Here is a 16424-nt window from a genome sequence, read left to right as displayed (position 1 = left end):
TCAAAGCCATAATGTTTCTTCTATTAGAAGAGAAGCACTTTCAGTGTGGAAAAAAATCTTTATTTCAAAGTAAAATGCACAAAGTCTCATACAGCAGATAAAATCAGTGTTACTGCTCTCAGATGTTAAGGTTAGCAACCTTTCTGGCATATGCTAATTCATCATGAACTCCCAATAGCTGAACTGAATGGCTTTTAAGTACAGCTATAAGGTCTCATGGTATAATTCCTTTTGTTGATGCCAGTGACAGGATTTTAAAAGCTACATTCCATTAAAAATTTAAAATACAGCAGCTTTTCCAGGGGAACTAGATCCCAAAATTGTACCCAGAACTCTTGTCTAAGATATTAAGTTAAATATCTTGCATGTATATATCATTATAGTAAATCAGTATTCTTGACAACCACAGTGTAAGAAATTAAACTTTGGCTAATTGTTTTCCCCATCATGAAATCAGTCTTTTGCTGTCTTCATAAATAAATTATGACCAAACATTACAAATACTTTATACATGTTTACTGATTCACAGAGAATATTTAATAATCAGAACTCACCAGTTTCAATAGTATTGTACATTAAATTATAAGCAATATAACCACTGCTACAAAAGTTATCTAAGTTAATCCAAGATAAAAACTGTGTCTAGAGTTTAAATACATTGAAATAGAAAAAAAAATAGAAATTAGAAAATAGTCTTCAAGTTCTGAAAATCTAGAAGAATTCTCCAACATCTGCTCTCTTATCTCGACATTTGCTTCTAGCTTTGGTTCGAGCTTTGAAGGCTGCAGAGTTATATAAATGCTGAAATGAAAAAAAGGAAAAACGTGCATCAGTAAGACTTAAGATATTCTTACAAAACAGAAAAAGGGTAAAAGTCACAAAGAAAAGAAATGAACTAATTTGACCCTATAAACATTTAAATGTTTATAAAACACACACAAAGAATGAAGGAGAAAAACGAAGAGTTAACAGGGGCCATGCAAGGTGGCTCACACCTGTAATCCCAGCACTCTGGGAGGCCGAGGTGGGCGAATCACGAGGTCAGGAGATTGAGACCATCCTGGCTAACACGGTGAAATCCCGTCTCTACTAAAAATACGAAAAATTAGCCGGGCATGGTGGCACATGCCTGTAGTCCCAGCTACTCGGGAGGCTGAGGCAGGAGAATCGTTTGAACCCGAGAGGCAGAGGTTGCAGTGAGCCGAGATCACGCCACTGCACTCCAGCCTGGGCAACAGAACGAGACTCCGTCTCAAAATAATAAATAAATAAAGAGTTAATGGCTATTCCATATTAAGAAAAGTACTAATCAAATTGTAAAACGCCAAGAAAGTAAGACAATTTCAAAAACCAACAGTGAAAAATGGACATCAACATTTAGTTTCATCCAAGAAAAGACAAATCATGACTAATGCAGAAAATAGTCCTACTTGGCTGTCAACTAGAACAAGGAAAAAAGTGATGAAGTGCCATTTTAATATCAATTAAATAAACAAATTTTTTAAATTATAAAACTCAATGGTGTCAAATCTTTGTGTAACAGCTACATGCCTTCATTCATTGCTGGAGACAATTTAAATATCGTCTCCAATATAAGACTTTGGAAGGTAACTTGGCAATACATTATGCAGGGGATTTCTTCAAAAAAATTATTCAAAAGAGAGAAGTATGTAAAAATATTAATGTTTCTTAAAAAACTTAAAATGCCATACAAGAAACAATTATGTGGATATAAAACTGATAAAATATCCAGGTTCTATAAAATGTAATTAAACACTTCACACCCACCAGAATGGCTATAATTAGAATAATTATTAGTGAGGATGTGGAGAAACTGGAACCTTTCTTTCTACACTGCTGATGAGAATGTAAACTGGTGCAGCAGCTATGGAAAACAGTTTGGTGGTTTCTGAGAAAGTTAAATGTAAAACTGTCATCTGACCCAGCACAATTCCACTCCTAGGTAATACCTCCCAAAATTGCAAAGAGCCTTTCAAAAAAAATTTTGTATGTGAATGTTCAGAGCAACACTATTCACAATGGCCAAAAGATGCAAACAGCCCAAATGTCCATCAACTGTTAAAATGGATAAACAAAATGTGATATATATCCATACAATGGAATATTATTCTGCCACAAAAAAGAATAAAGCTCTCTGAATTCATGCTACAACATGAATGAACCTCCAAAGCATTATGCTAAATGAAAAAAGCCAGACACAAAAGGTTGCATGCTATATAACTCCATTTGTATGAAATCTCCAGAAAAAGTAAATCCAGAGACAGAGAGCAGATTAGCGGTTGCCAGTGGTGGGGGGTAGCACAACGGAAGTCACTGCTAATGAACAGAAGGTTTTCTTTGGAGGTGATAATGTTTTGTAACTAGAGTTGTACAACATCATGAATGTAATAAGTGCCACTGAACTGTATACTTTAAAATAGTCTGTTATATGAATTTCATCTCAGCACAAAAAAAAATACATAAATTAAGGATTTTTGAAATGTAGGCTGGTCATGGTGGCTCATGCCTGTAATCCCAGCACTTTGGGAGGCCAAAGTGGGTGGATCACCTGAGGTCAGGAGTTCGAGACTAGCCTGGCCAACATGGCAAAACCCTGTCTCTACTAAAAATACAAAAATTAGCCAGGTGTGGTAGTGCACACCTGTAATCTCAGCTATTCAGTAGGCTGAGGCAGGAGAATCACTTGAACCTGGGAGGCAGAGGTTACAGTGAGCCGAGATTGCACCACTGCACTCCAGTCTGAGTGACAGAGCAAGATTCCATCTCAAAAAAAAAAAAAAAAGAAATGTTAAGTAAAAACGATATTAATTACTATTTAACTCTCTTAAGTTTCCTCATTTGTAAAATGAGTCTGGTACTTCACTTAGCAGGCTATTATCTGATACAAAAGGACATGTAAATACTTATTCTTAAACATAAAAAGTCCAAAGAATAAAAAGAAACAAATAATGAACACCGTTCCTATATTAAGATAGAATTATACGTAAAATATATACATACATATTAAATTTTAACGTGTTGTCAAAATATGTTTCATAAAATGAAAGAAATATACCTAATGGGCAAACAAGCAGCAATATTCTTTTCTCTGTTTTCCTTTTGAGACAAGGTCCCACTCTTATCACCCAGGCTGACATATATATATACACATACACACACACACATGCGCCCCCCCCACACTCTAAATGCTTTCTGTATCTTTAGTACAGCTATTCTATGTGAAGCATCATGAAAAACTAAAACTCCACATATAGGTAGACATAGCTAAGTTGCTGACACCAGACAGAATCAAAGCTTTGGCGCACTTAGTTTTATTAAAAATAAAAACAAAACCTACCCTTTCAAAACGAGAAATCTTCATCGTTTTAAGAGTTGCAGCATCAAGCATCACTGGGGGTCCAAGTTCAAATACATTTCGAAGGAATTCATTTGACTTATGTGAAAGAAAAAGGTGGTACGGCTCAGTATTAAACATTATAGCTCTTTTTCACTAAACAGAGTGACTCTGATTAACAGAAGTTATGTGGAACCTACAGATAAACTTAGATCACTTATTTTCTGTTTCTCAATAGAATAGCAAATTGTTTTCAATGCCTTGAATCCAAGAAAGCTGTGTCAAGCTATTTGCTTTCATACAGACATCAGTAACCGTCCACCCAACTTTAACAATACAAAGAAAAAAAAAGGAACAGCTTCAGATTTATTCAAGTCTACTTTCAAAAACAAGTTTACTGTTTTCTAACATGTGGAGGCACTCTGGATACCTAATTAATTTCAAAAGCCAATTAAGTGAGCTATATTCAAGACTGCTCCCTACTTTAAAAGCAAATATGTAGCAAGGATGACACTTACCTGCAAGTGGTACTGCATCCCTGATCCAAGAACCTCCTTAAAGGTGTCATAGGTGTGTTTTTTTACCCAGCAATCAATATACATGCGTTCAGGACCAAATTTAATGGTTTCTGTTGGAAAATCCCGTTCCTAACCAATGGGAGAACCAAAATTACCACAGGCACTAAAATGGCCCAGAGGGATCTTATGTAAACACAATTTCTAAACAGTCATATACATGCTGAGATAAATGAACAATATGGCTTAAACTGATACTGCCATACCTGAGATGTGGACACACTGTTGCTATCCTGTATGTAAGGGTGTAGAATTGGTCTAGTTTCGATAAACTTGAAGGCACAACTGAGTTTCAGTAACAATTAAGGCAAAAACCACATTGTTGAGAATACCTTTAAATTTCAACAGCTCTCAACAAACTTTAAAAAAGTCAGGTGTTTTTAATGGCCTAGGATGGGAGAGGGAAGAAAGTTGCAGAACAGTCAGGAAAACAAAATGGCACCACAAGCAGGGGGTGAAATGATGGGCAGTAGGGATCCAGGGAAGGAAGTGAGGGTAAATAGGGTTAACTGACCAAGCAAAAAGGAAAGGTCCAGCAACCAGAGGGCTCCAAGAGGTCTCAGGCTAGGTTTGTAAGAAAATAAGAGGTAATACTAGAATCTAAGATTTTAGTGATGAAACAATTCTGTCAGAAGACCATTTCGAAGGTGTAACCATGGGAGTGCAGCCCAAATGACACGGAAACAAAAGTCAGATGGATAAAAAAAAAGTCAGCTGGAATAGTGGCAGAACTTGTTAAGAAGAAAACTGGCTGCTTAATTCTTTGGTAAATCATGAGTATGTCAGAGTAACCAGGAAGGGAGGAGCTGACTGCCACAGGGAGAGGAGAAAGGAGATGGAACTTGAATGACAAAACCACTCCACCTGCCTTCCAGACATCTACCTCAGCCCCTTCTCACTCAGCAGACAAAGTATATAATGTAATAGAAAAGACCATCAACCCTAGACTTAATACGGACATGCAACTTGCGGGCTTGTGATTTCATCAAGTAACTTAACCTTGCTGAGTCTGTTCCCTTGACCGTAAAATGGGGCCATCTTTACCTATACTGCATGAGGGTTATTAGAGGTGTAAAAGAGGACATGCATGTGAGGCAAACACAGTGACCATCTGGTGCATAACAGCAGCTCAAAAATAAATAAATAAATAACAATAGAGTTATCTTATTTCAATCTTCTTTATTTCAGAAAACATTAAGGCACCAAGAAAGAACTGTTTCCCACCAACCCTCTATAAAGTCATCAGCATCCTTACCTATTATCCTCTTTCCTGTTGGTAACAGACAAACCTCTGTCCCTCCACAATTCAAGGTTAATCTCAATCTTTTACATATATAGTCAATCCTCCATATCTGGTTGGTTCTGCATCACGGATTCAACCAACCATGGACTGAAAATATTCAGAAAAAAATTGCAACTATACTGAACATGTATAGACTATTCTTTCTTTCCACTATTCCCTAAACAATAAAGTATAACAACTATTTACATAGCACTTACATTGTATTAGGTATTATAAGTAATCTACAGATGATTTAAAGTATACGTGCATAGGTTATATGCAAATACTATGCCATTTTATATCAGGGACTTGAATACTCAAATTTTGGTATCTGCGGGGGATCCTGGAACCAATGCCTCATGGATATTAAAGAACAGACTACATTTTCAGATGCTCCTTTCTCCACAGGTTCCTTCTCCATAAATTGTCTCTAGTATCTAGAACAAAACAAAACAACAAACCTTCCCGCAATCTGGCACTACATTCCAGCTATCAACTCTCTTCCCCTTCCCATCACAGCCAAGGTTTTTAAAATAGTCAAGGCATACCACCTTCGCTTAATCACTTCTCGCTTTTCAATCCACTTCAATCTGGCTTTTCCCTCATCACTCCACTGAAGCTGCTCTTATAAAGGTCACCAAGGACCTAATCGACGGACCTAAGTGAAACGTTACTCTCTCACTTGACCTATCCGTATATAGGATTTGGCCATGCTCAAAGAGCACAGAACAGTGGGTTCAAATTTCAGCTCTGCTACTTAACTATTCTGTATTCCTTTGGTCCCCATTTCTCCTTTAAAAGGAGACTACTCTATTGCTTAAGAGGTATAATGAAATAAGAAAACTGTATGGCAAAACACCTAAAACATTAAGTGCTTGCTGATTTGAGGAATCCATGAGCCTCAAGAAAGGTTTTAAATAAAAAGAAATGGTGTGGCAGCCACTACCACAACTAAGATGTTTACATATCCTTTGTGGCAGTTGAGCAACCTTCATTTAAAAGACCCATCCAAGAAGCTGGGTGCTCCAGAAAAAGCTAGGTTCCAGTGGAAAAAAAAAAGAGAAACAACTCTCAGCAAAGCCCTGAGGACAGGCCTTTCTCAGGCAGGTGCATTGAAGCAGAGGCTGGAGGGACAAGGGAGATCCTGAGATGAAGAAAAGAAGGTGGGCGGGTAGATCACTATGGGATAGGAATGGCTTCCATTTAACAGTGCCTGAGGAATACACAACAAGGGGCTGTTAATACTGATGTAAGCTGAAACATCACTTGTGTATTCCTCTGAATAATCAGTACTGAGTGCTATGGCTGGCCCGGTTTGAGGGCCAGTAGAGACCCTTACAATCTACTACTCAAAGGGGATGCATCAGGGCAGAAAACTTGAAATCAGGTCCATCCAGAAAATCTAGGACATGTCATCATATCTTTGGAGACTACAGTAACTAAAAAAAAAAAATCAAATATAGGAATAGTTTATAGTTACTTAAAGAAAATGGCTTACTTTAGATACTGCCACACTAATTGTAAGACTAATTTTTAATTCTTAATATTGATATTTGCTCGAGTTAGGGGTTTTTTTGTTTTTTAGGCTATAAAATCCAGAGTAAATATAAAATCCTACTATAATGTGATAAGAGTCAGCATTAACCAAAAGTATTTAGATCCCAAATGATCTAATTTGTATCCTAGATTTTACTTTTCTAAAAATAGATTAAAATTAAGAAAGTAGGGTACATATAAGAATTCATTAGAACATATTAAAACTGGATCTGGGGTGGGGTCTCACCATCTCCAGTTTAAATTCTCATTTTAAATTTTCACACACACATCAAGTTGAATGACATTTTCATGATATTCTTAAAATAACTGCTGTATCAGATAGCAATAATCTAAGAAACATACCCTTCAAATCCAAGAAATATTTACCTGGCCTACCAAAAACAATTATTAAAGTTTTCAGTTTTCTCCAGTGAGATATCTTTTGTCCTATAGTTCATTTTAGCCATGCATTCTAAACCAATTTATTTGCCATATAGATTGAAACAGGTTTGAGGATTACAGAAGAAATTCAAGCATCAGATAATGATTTTAAGTGGCCTTGTTAAAATGCTGGGTTTTGTTATTTCGGTTTTTAGCCTCCAGCTTTCCTAGAAAGATCATGAAGATCTCTGGCACGGTGGCTCACACCTGTAATCCCAGCACTTTGGAAGGCCGATGCGGGTGGATCACCAGTCAGGAGTTCAAGACCAGCCTGGCCAAGATGGTGAAACCCTGTCTCTACTAAAAATACAAAAAATTAGCCGGGCATGGTGGTGGGCACCTGTAATCCCAGCTACTCAGGAGGCTGAGGCAAAGAATTACTTGAACCCAGGAGGCGGAGGTTGCAGTGAGCCGATATCGTGCCACTGCACTCCAGTCTGGGCAACACAGCGAGACTCCATCTCAAATAAATAAATAAATGACAATCAAGCTGGGTTGGAGTCCAAGGGGTAGGCAATAACTTATTAAATTCACAAAAAACACTGTACACTAAGAATGTATATGCTAAGCACCATGGTTTAAATGATGACAAATACACCAAGGTCAAATACATTTCTATCACTATGGGTCTTTTTATTTAAAAGAAAAAAAACTAAAATAAAGTATCTTTATACACCAGCATTAATTTTCTTTTGTTTGAAAAAAAAAAAAAAAGTCTTCACTTATATTGTTAAAAACCTGCTAGGTCGTAAAATGAGAAATTATTTTCAAAGGTGAAATTCAATCAACAAAATGATACAATTGTCAAGTTCAGCCTGAAACAATCCAATTTCAAAATGAGAAGCTATTACAGCATTTAAGAAGCCTACCTCCACTGCCCTCAGGACATCTCTGAAAACTGACCGCTGCTTTCTCTTGTCCACTTTGGCCCGGTGTTTATTTCCATCTGTTGCCAAGGCCCTAAGCATCTGCGTCAAGGACTCCATGTCTTCATAAAAAAAGTCCTGGTCAAGAAAAGCAATTTTGTTTCCTTTATTATTGTTTTTGTTTTCTGACCTCATATAGAGCTAACAAAGAACAGTCTACATTTCGAAAATATCCAGTTGCATAAGGCAATGTAAATCTTCATGGTATTTAGGGACTAGGCACACATAAACACATGTTTTCATGCAAAAATCGAACCCAGAAATGCTGACTACAAGATGATGTACTACAGCAAAACAATTAACATTTCCCTTCCAAGTAAATGCATCCAACAAATATTTCTTGTGTTCCCACCATATATAAGACATTACTGGGATTTCAAAGTTCAGTGAGAGACAGATATACCAATATAGCTTCTACCCTTGGCTCCCCAGTCCCCAAACCAAACATTCACAGACTTCCAATTATTCTTATCCCAAAGGCATAAAGCTACTAGTAGTGCTTTTAAAGCACCTACTTTCTAATTTACTGCCATATTTCAAATAAGCAATAAAGCACATAATTCAGGTGATTAAATTATTTAAGGTAAGAACAAGTTTTAATCCCTTTTGGGGGACAGCTGCAAAATGTATTGAAATTTGCTGTGACCTTAAGCAGATTATGGGCTTCCTTGTCACAGTTAACGTGGCTATGCATTTAAGAAGTCTCTTTATTTGAGGTGTTTTTATTTCCTAACTCCATTTTACAACCACACTAAAAACTAAAAAATGAGTCAAACTTATTTAGCTGATCAAAACTAGAACAGACACTTCTTACTAAGAAGCCAGGAGATGGGCAATCTCCAGTTCTAGTTTATTCATACATGTTTAACATTTATTGCATTAGAGGTTAAGAATCATTTAACTTATTATATTAAAATAACAGCTCTTCTAGGCCTTCTTGGTTTCTTTTAATGTCTAAAATGAAAAGGATTATTACACTGGTGGAAAATAAGCTTGAAATTAATGTGACAGATATTCTAGCTTTTAAGTACATAAATATCTTCTTGTCATATTTCCAATTACATATTCTTAACTATTCCAACAAATGTTTTCTTCAAATGTTCCAATTCAACCTCCTATATCTAAGTTAGAGACAACACCCATTAATAAGATGCAAAGTGGGTATTAAAATAGACCAAACTGTGTTTAAATTCCAATGAATCAGATTGCATCATAACAAGATGGGAATAATTTTATTTATAAAAAACAAGTACATTTCAGGGACTAGCAGTCTCCTACTCATTTTATTGGCTACTTGCTCTTTTACAGCATTTTAAACACATATATATGTGTATATATGTATATGTAAAGGGTTTTTTAATTTGTATAGAAGAATAAATCAAAATTTAAGAAAATTCTATACATTATTTTAATTTGTTCTAAGAAGTGAGAATCACTGCCAGTGATTATCAACTGGGGATGATCTTACCTCCCATTGAACATCTGACTATGTCTGAGACATTTTTGGTTGTCACAACTACGAGAAGGGGGTGCTATCGGCACCTAGTGGGGAGAAGCCAAGGATGCTGCAAAGTATCTTTCAACGCACAAGACAGCCCCCACCCCTACAACAACAAAATATAATCCAGCCCAAAATATCAACAGTGCGTGCTGAGATTGAAAAACTCCACGGTAATATAATCTTAGCAATGGATAAAACCCAATCAAGTTTAGTGTGTGAATCACCAAGTTCAATATCCTATTAAAACTTGAAAAATTAAATGCTAAGTATTTTAGAAAAAAGACTCTATGTACTTGGGCATTAAAAACACAAAAAAAGGAAGGAAGAAAATAAAATGTAACACGTAATAAAAAACAGTCCATAAACAGCTTCCAAAAGCCTATTAATAGGAGTTTAGGATAATTATATAATAGAGCTGTACCACTCTGGGACAAATAAGAAATGAGCTCCCAGAGAAATAAATATCTTAATATACTCTTATAATAATTAAAAAAACAACCAGCAGTCATTACTACACAACAGGGTCAAAAGCCCTAGATGAGAATCACCAATCTACTACTCTCCACACCAAGTTTTATAAATTATAAATCTATTTTATCATCTGAAAAAAAAGATAATACCCAACCTTTCAAACAATGGTTGTAAGCATTAAAAAGACAATAAATTCCCCAATAAATTCTGAAGCATTAACTATTTTATCAATATTCTAGACTTGGAGGTATATAGAACTCACATTTTTTTAAAAAATCTGTGCAGCAATCACAACTATATGAGGCAGTTTAATATCATATTTAAGACATAGGTTTTGCAGTCAGAACATCTAGGTTTGAATCACAAGCATCCACCATGTAGATCTATACAACCTTAGGCAGAACTACATTAGCAATCTGTCTCAGGCTCCTCTTACATAACAGTTATTACCACCCACGTCTCCTAGGTTTTTTATAGGGAAATGAACTATTAGAAATATATAAAACACAGGACATAAACATCCATTAAGTTATAGACCTTACTGTTATGAACAGCCTGTTTGAATCTAACACAATATAAATACAACAGAATCTAACACAATATAAATACAACAAACTGGTCAGCTGAAGATAACTATTTCATAGCAAAATAACAGTTACCAATTAAATGGTTTCAAAAGTTGAATGGAATTAGGATGAAACGAAACCAAAGAAAATTTCCAGAAAAGTTTAGGCAGACAGGGTGAGATGCTTAAGGTCACAAAAGCTAACCATTCCCCAAACTATTATTTCTATACAGAAGTCACTGGAACACTCATTATAAACAAAATAAGCTGGGTCTTGGATAGCTAAGTATTAAGAAATAAAAATCATACAAAAGCCTAATATTAAAATAAAACTTGAAGCCAGACGCAGTGGCTCTGTATCTATAATCCCAACACTTTGGAAGGAGGAGGGAGGATTGCTTGAGGCCACAACTCTGAGGCTGCAGTGAGGTATGATCTTGCCACTGCACCTGGGCAACAGAGTGAGACCCTGTCTTTAAAAAAACTTATTTATTTCAATTCCTGCTAATCAAGGCAGAATATCTCTGTCAAGGCATGGAGATATTTTTACACAGGGTCAGTTATTATACAAACAAGGGCAAAAAAACAAGAAGAATGCTAAGTTGCTGCTTCTGAAGTATAAAATCTAGGTGATTTCAGATTTGGCTCCAAGGAGTATATTTGGTCTTTGATTATCTTTTTTCTCACTGTGCTGTAGCACTTCCCCTGTCCGCTCAGCTGGGGAATGGAATGGGTGAGACCTGGAAAAGGTCTAACTATATTTTGTTAAATTTTCCCAAGTGGGGATTGCACCAGCAATGGCTCCCAAGATCTTAATTCTGCCCACCAAATAATGTCTCTCTTATATTAAGTTACTCTACAGTTCCTAAAAGGCCACTAGTAGACTACTGCCAAACGCAATACTCAATTCAACCAACATTCCAAGTAACAGCTAACACTTATACTGTACCTATCATGTGTTCTCAAAAACTCTATGAGGTTGTGACTAATAATTTATCCATTTTAATGATAAGGACACTGAGACATAGAGAAGTTGCCCAATATTATCCAACTAGTAAGAGAAAAAGAGATCTGAAGGTAGGCAGAACAGCTCCAGAGTCTACTATTATCTAATTGGTTATATGGCAAACATCCATTAACCTAGAACTCTCATAAAGGAGTAATAATCACTAATTTCAACTTTGAACACAGTTTATTATTATTATTTAACCAACTCATTCATTAAAATCCAACCTAAAAGTTAGCTCTTCAAAAGTTTTTTTCTAAGTCTCTCAGGCAGAATTCATGACATCACTAGATTTCAAAGCTGGTAACATCAGAAAGTAAGTTAGCAAAAAGCCTTGAATAATTCAAAACTCATTTGCTGTATGAACCCTATTTTAAATCTGTCTATGTATTTCACTAACGCCCTGGATTTAATTTTTGAACACCCTATAACTATCCCCCAACCAGCACCCACATATAAAAAGCTTATTTAAAAAAAAAAAAAAAAAAAGGCAAATAAAAACACTAGGTTCTGTTTTGTAACCCAGTTCATTTTTGTCCTTGGATAAAAATTCAAGTCAAATGAAATATGTCTGGATGAGTTCTCCTGGCTATCCTGTGTAATTTATTAAGTTGGAGAAAAGATATGTGGGGGTGTGTGTATATATATATATATATATATGTATATACATGTATGTATGTATGTGTCTATATATGTTTATACAAACTTAAACAAATTCAACATGTATAATTTAAACTGCATTATGACTTCATTTTAAAAATGCATTTCCAAGGAAAAAAAAGAAAAGAAACTGCCATTTCTGGCCAGTAGAGGAATGTAAGACTAAAAATTGGGACATCTGGTTTCCATGCGTTGAGGTTAAGAAGCTATTAACTAGCTCAATAAAATTAAATTGATTGCTAAATTTGAGTCCAATTTCTCACATAAGGAGAATTATTAGCTACTGACAACATTAACTTACTTTCCATTCCTACCTACTATCCCTCAAACAAAAGGAATGTAGGGGAGTTGGAGAGAGCCACTTCACACTTAAAAATTTTAAGACTGTAAACTTTCTTCAATACAGGCCTAGAATGGAATATGAATGACTATACATGGCAGAACTGTATTAATCCTGTTTGGAACCGTTCACTGTTAAATAACTTCTTTAAATGCAAAAAAGTTTCAGAATGAAAATATATTCTTTCTCCTTAAATTAAAAAGCATCTAGTAAGTAATTCAAGGTTGGCAATAATATCTACTATTTAGTTACCCATTCCCCATATATTTGAGTTTTCTTATTGGATCCTTCACAGATTCAGTGTGAAGGCAGTCAAACCTGCTCCTCATTTCTAAATATCAGCACAGTATCTGAATCACATATCTTAAGAATACATTCTCCCTTCCAAAGGTAAGATTTGAGGCATTCCTTTCTCTTAGCAATCCTTAAAATAGAGATGACAAATTAGGGTTACCAAATGACCCAGTTTGCCCGAGATAAAGGATTTCCTGGAACATAAGACGGTAAGTGCTAAACCAAAAACAGGTACAAAGCAAACTGGGTCGACTGATCAAACTATCACAAACTCAAATCCCTTCGAGAGCCAAGCCATGGTAACTAACATCTGTGAGTGGACAAGTGAATGGGTAACTGCAAAGCACATGTCCCAGTCTAATGAGCAGTGTTTATTTCCATCTTTGGCTTAGAGAAGTTACTGAACCCATCTCATCCCAAACCTATGCTGACTTAATATTTTATTCATTTGTTTGACATTCACTATGAAGCATCACATGCCTTCATTAGCTTGATGTATTGGGTATCTGAGAAATCCAAGCAGTTTCATACAGATTATACTAGACAAAACTCTCTCCATGAGGATCCCTAAACTTCAGTTCTATAGATAGCAAAAATTAAGTATAATGAACCACAGTCAAACATTGCTGTACCAACCCCTACTGGTTTCCGCTCTCTAAAGTATTACACCACCACTGCCAAGAAGTAGGGAAATAAATCACTGGGTTCTCAAGCTGGCCATGTTCCAAAGTTATTGCCCAATTCTCAATTGCAAGGTAATGATGGAACAATGGGCCTTGTGACACAAGCTTTTTCCTCCGCCAGTTAGATACTTACACTCTCTATTCCTCTGGCCAATTCAAAGAGAAGTGCCAAAGATTCACCAGCAGCTATTCTCATGTTTACATCATCACAAGAGAGGAGGCTTGGAAGCTTATGGAAATGCCTAAAAAATAGTTAGTCATTACTATGTGAACACAACCACTAAATGTTGCTTTTATAAAATATGTCCACTAAATGTTGCTTTTATAAAATATGAAACTAAAAATACGTACATCTCAAGCTTTTTCTTCACTTCATTGATTGGGCATATGGTTAGCAGTAGTGTCCATGCAAGAAGAGAGCTGATATGAAGCACTGTATTAGCGGTGCTGCAAATAACAGTAGTGTCTTTCTCTTTGAGATAGGATTTAGTGAAGATATTTTCCAAACATTCCAGAGTTGAGTATAGTTCCTAATGCATAAGAATATGAAGTAAGATAACCATCTTAAATTAGAAATAACTGCAGATAACTAGAATCAAACGTTTTTTACTTACAGTAATGTCATCTGTGGCAATAAAACAGCAAACACCAAAGCAAGTTGCACACTAAAAAAAAATATATATATATAGACATTAATAATTTTATTTCTTATTAATTCTACATCTTCCTGCTTTTATAATTCGACATGAAAATGTTCTCAGCAGCATAATATATTAGATCCCAAGCATTATATATAAAAGAGGTGAGGAGAGAAAGAATATTGAACTAAGATCAAAGGAAGTGCATTTCAGCTCAAGCTCTGCTACTAAATTCACAGCATGACTTTAACAAAGTGATTCTGTTCCTCTTCGGTCTTCTTTTATTGATCCATAAAATCAAAAGCATGCAAAAGAATTACATAATTTCTGAAACAATTGCAGCTCCATAATCTATTATTTAAATTATTGAATTATTTTTATGAGTCTATGTCAGTAAAGCATTCTGAAAGGGTGAACTATCCCCTTGTTTCCTTTCTGTATGCTTTACAGGTGCTTACTAGATCATTAAACTTCAACTGTAATTCAAAGATAGAAAGCTTAGACATATGAGATAAAGAAGCCTACCCTCTATCAAAAAGCCTTTAAAACACATTACAATTCCATTGGTTTTTAAGCTGTTAAAACTATATTCTTTTGTTCTTATGAAGACTCTACTATGAAAACTTCTAAAAGAAATCAGCTTCCAAGAAATATGCACACAGGAGCAGAAATGTCATAAAAATGTAAATAATTGTCTTCAAACTTCCCACCTAATTAATTAATTAATCCCATTAACTCAGATTTCACTTATTCTGGATTATGCTGAAAAGAGGCTGGGAATCATATAATTGCCTTTTGTTTGGGGAGGGGAAGGGCTAAACAAAAGTGAGTATAGTATATGATTACAAAGGTAAAGCTTATCAAATAAAACATACTCAGAACACAACCCTTACACAAGCCATCTACTTGCAACATAAACAGAAGCCTTCAATTCTCAGAACATTTGTTTTAACAAATTAATCCATATAAAAATAGAATTTGTAATCTGAGATTTTATTATTCTCCATTTCCCCTTTCTCCACCTTTTGTCACTAAAATTCCCTCATGTTGTTCTAAGCATTATTAAAGCTTTAAGTCTTTAAAGTCACCATTGGTATCAGGCCCAGGTTTTAGCCAGTTCTGTTCCAGTACTATGAGGATATCTGTGATATTAATCTGCTTGGTATCACTATTTTATTTTCATTATATCATCCTAGTAAAAATTGGACACTGTTAAAATCTAAAAGTAGCCTAAGCATTAAAGGAAATTTTCAATCCATAATCCCTACTGCTAAGCAAGCAGCAGAAGCAAGGCTACATCGTTCCTCCTGATGACTCTAAGAAAAACAGCCAATTAAAGAACTAGGACTGGCTGGGTGCGGTGGCTCACACCCATAATCTCAACACTTTTGAGAGACCAAGGCAGGAGGATCACTTGAGCCCAGGAGCTCAAGGCCAGCCTGGGCAATACAGCAAGACCCATCTCTACAAAATATTAAAAGCGAGCCAGACATGGTGGCACATGCCTATAGTCCCAGCTACTCAGGAGGCTGAGGCAGGAGGATAACCTGAGCCCAGGAGGTGGAGGCTGCAGTGAGCCATGATTATGCTACTGTACTCCAGCCTGGGTAACAGAGTGAGACCCTGTCAAAAAAAAAAAAAAAAAAAAAACCCTAGGACTGCCTCAATTTAATATGGATTCCATCTGCTAAATGGGGAGGCTAAGGTTTTTTAAAAATTCACAGCAACTCGGAAGTATGGAAAAAAAATGTCTTTAAATGACAAAAAAACTTACATACAATCAAAATTAAGTGACTGCTCCAAAAATCTACCCAGCAGAGTGTTTTCTGTCATTCTAGCACGAAATTATACCAATAGTTCCACATGATTTAAAAGCTGCACATATTCACCCAAAAAGAAGAAAAGAAAAAGTTAAGTAGCAAAAGCTAATTAAATATTTCAGAATTACTAACTACTGGAGGGCATGGAGATTACTATGAAGTTGCCAAACTCCAATTTCTTTGCCTCCAGGGCAAACAGCTAGACTATTCCCAGCCTCCAGGTGGCTGGTAAGCCAAGGAACTAGATGCAAAAGTGATGTGCTCTGGCTGAGCCTGTCACCTAGCTACCCTGGCTGCCATATTGAGAGAACCTAGAGGTGGGCAGAGCTAC

The 16424-nt window shown here is 35.9% G+C and overlaps 1 protein-coding gene across 6 annotated transcripts in view; it reads right to left on the bottom strand.

Moving 5' to 3' along the window:
* Nucleotides 1-38: 38 nt before the first annotated feature.
* IFRD1 (interferon related developmental regulator 1) overlaps nt 39-16424 on the bottom strand; it is a 53230-nt gene continuing 36844 nt past the window's right edge. For 5 of the 6 annotated variants that reach the window (XM_055347231.2, XM_019031396.4, XM_063708732.1 and 2 more), the window contains exons 6-12: nt 14250-14300; nt 13987-14165; nt 13769-13877; nt 8059-8193; nt 3874-4002; nt 3359-3454; nt 39-801 (exon numbers count right to left, since the gene is read on the bottom strand). In XM_055347231.2, the coding sequence (XP_055203206.1) occupies nt 712-801; nt 3359-3454; nt 3874-4002; nt 8059-8193; nt 13769-13877; nt 13987-14165; nt 14250-14300 (789 nt within the window). In that variant the 3' untranslated portion in view covers nt 39-711. Of the gene's footprint in view, nt 802-3358; nt 3455-3873; nt 4003-5185; nt 5650-8058; nt 8194-13768; nt 13878-13986; nt 14166-14249; nt 14301-16424 lie in introns of those variants that run through there. The other variant, XR_008667306.2, reaches the window with a different exon arrangement.

Source organism: Gorilla gorilla, chromosome 6 (genome assembly GCF_029281585.2).
Source record: "Gorilla gorilla gorilla isolate KB3781 chromosome 6, NHGRI_mGorGor1-v2.1_pri, whole genome shotgun sequence".
Lineage (NCBI taxonomy): Eukaryota > Metazoa > Chordata > Mammalia > Primates > Hominidae > Gorilla > Gorilla gorilla.
This window is presented reverse-complemented; position numbering and strand designations above follow the sequence as displayed.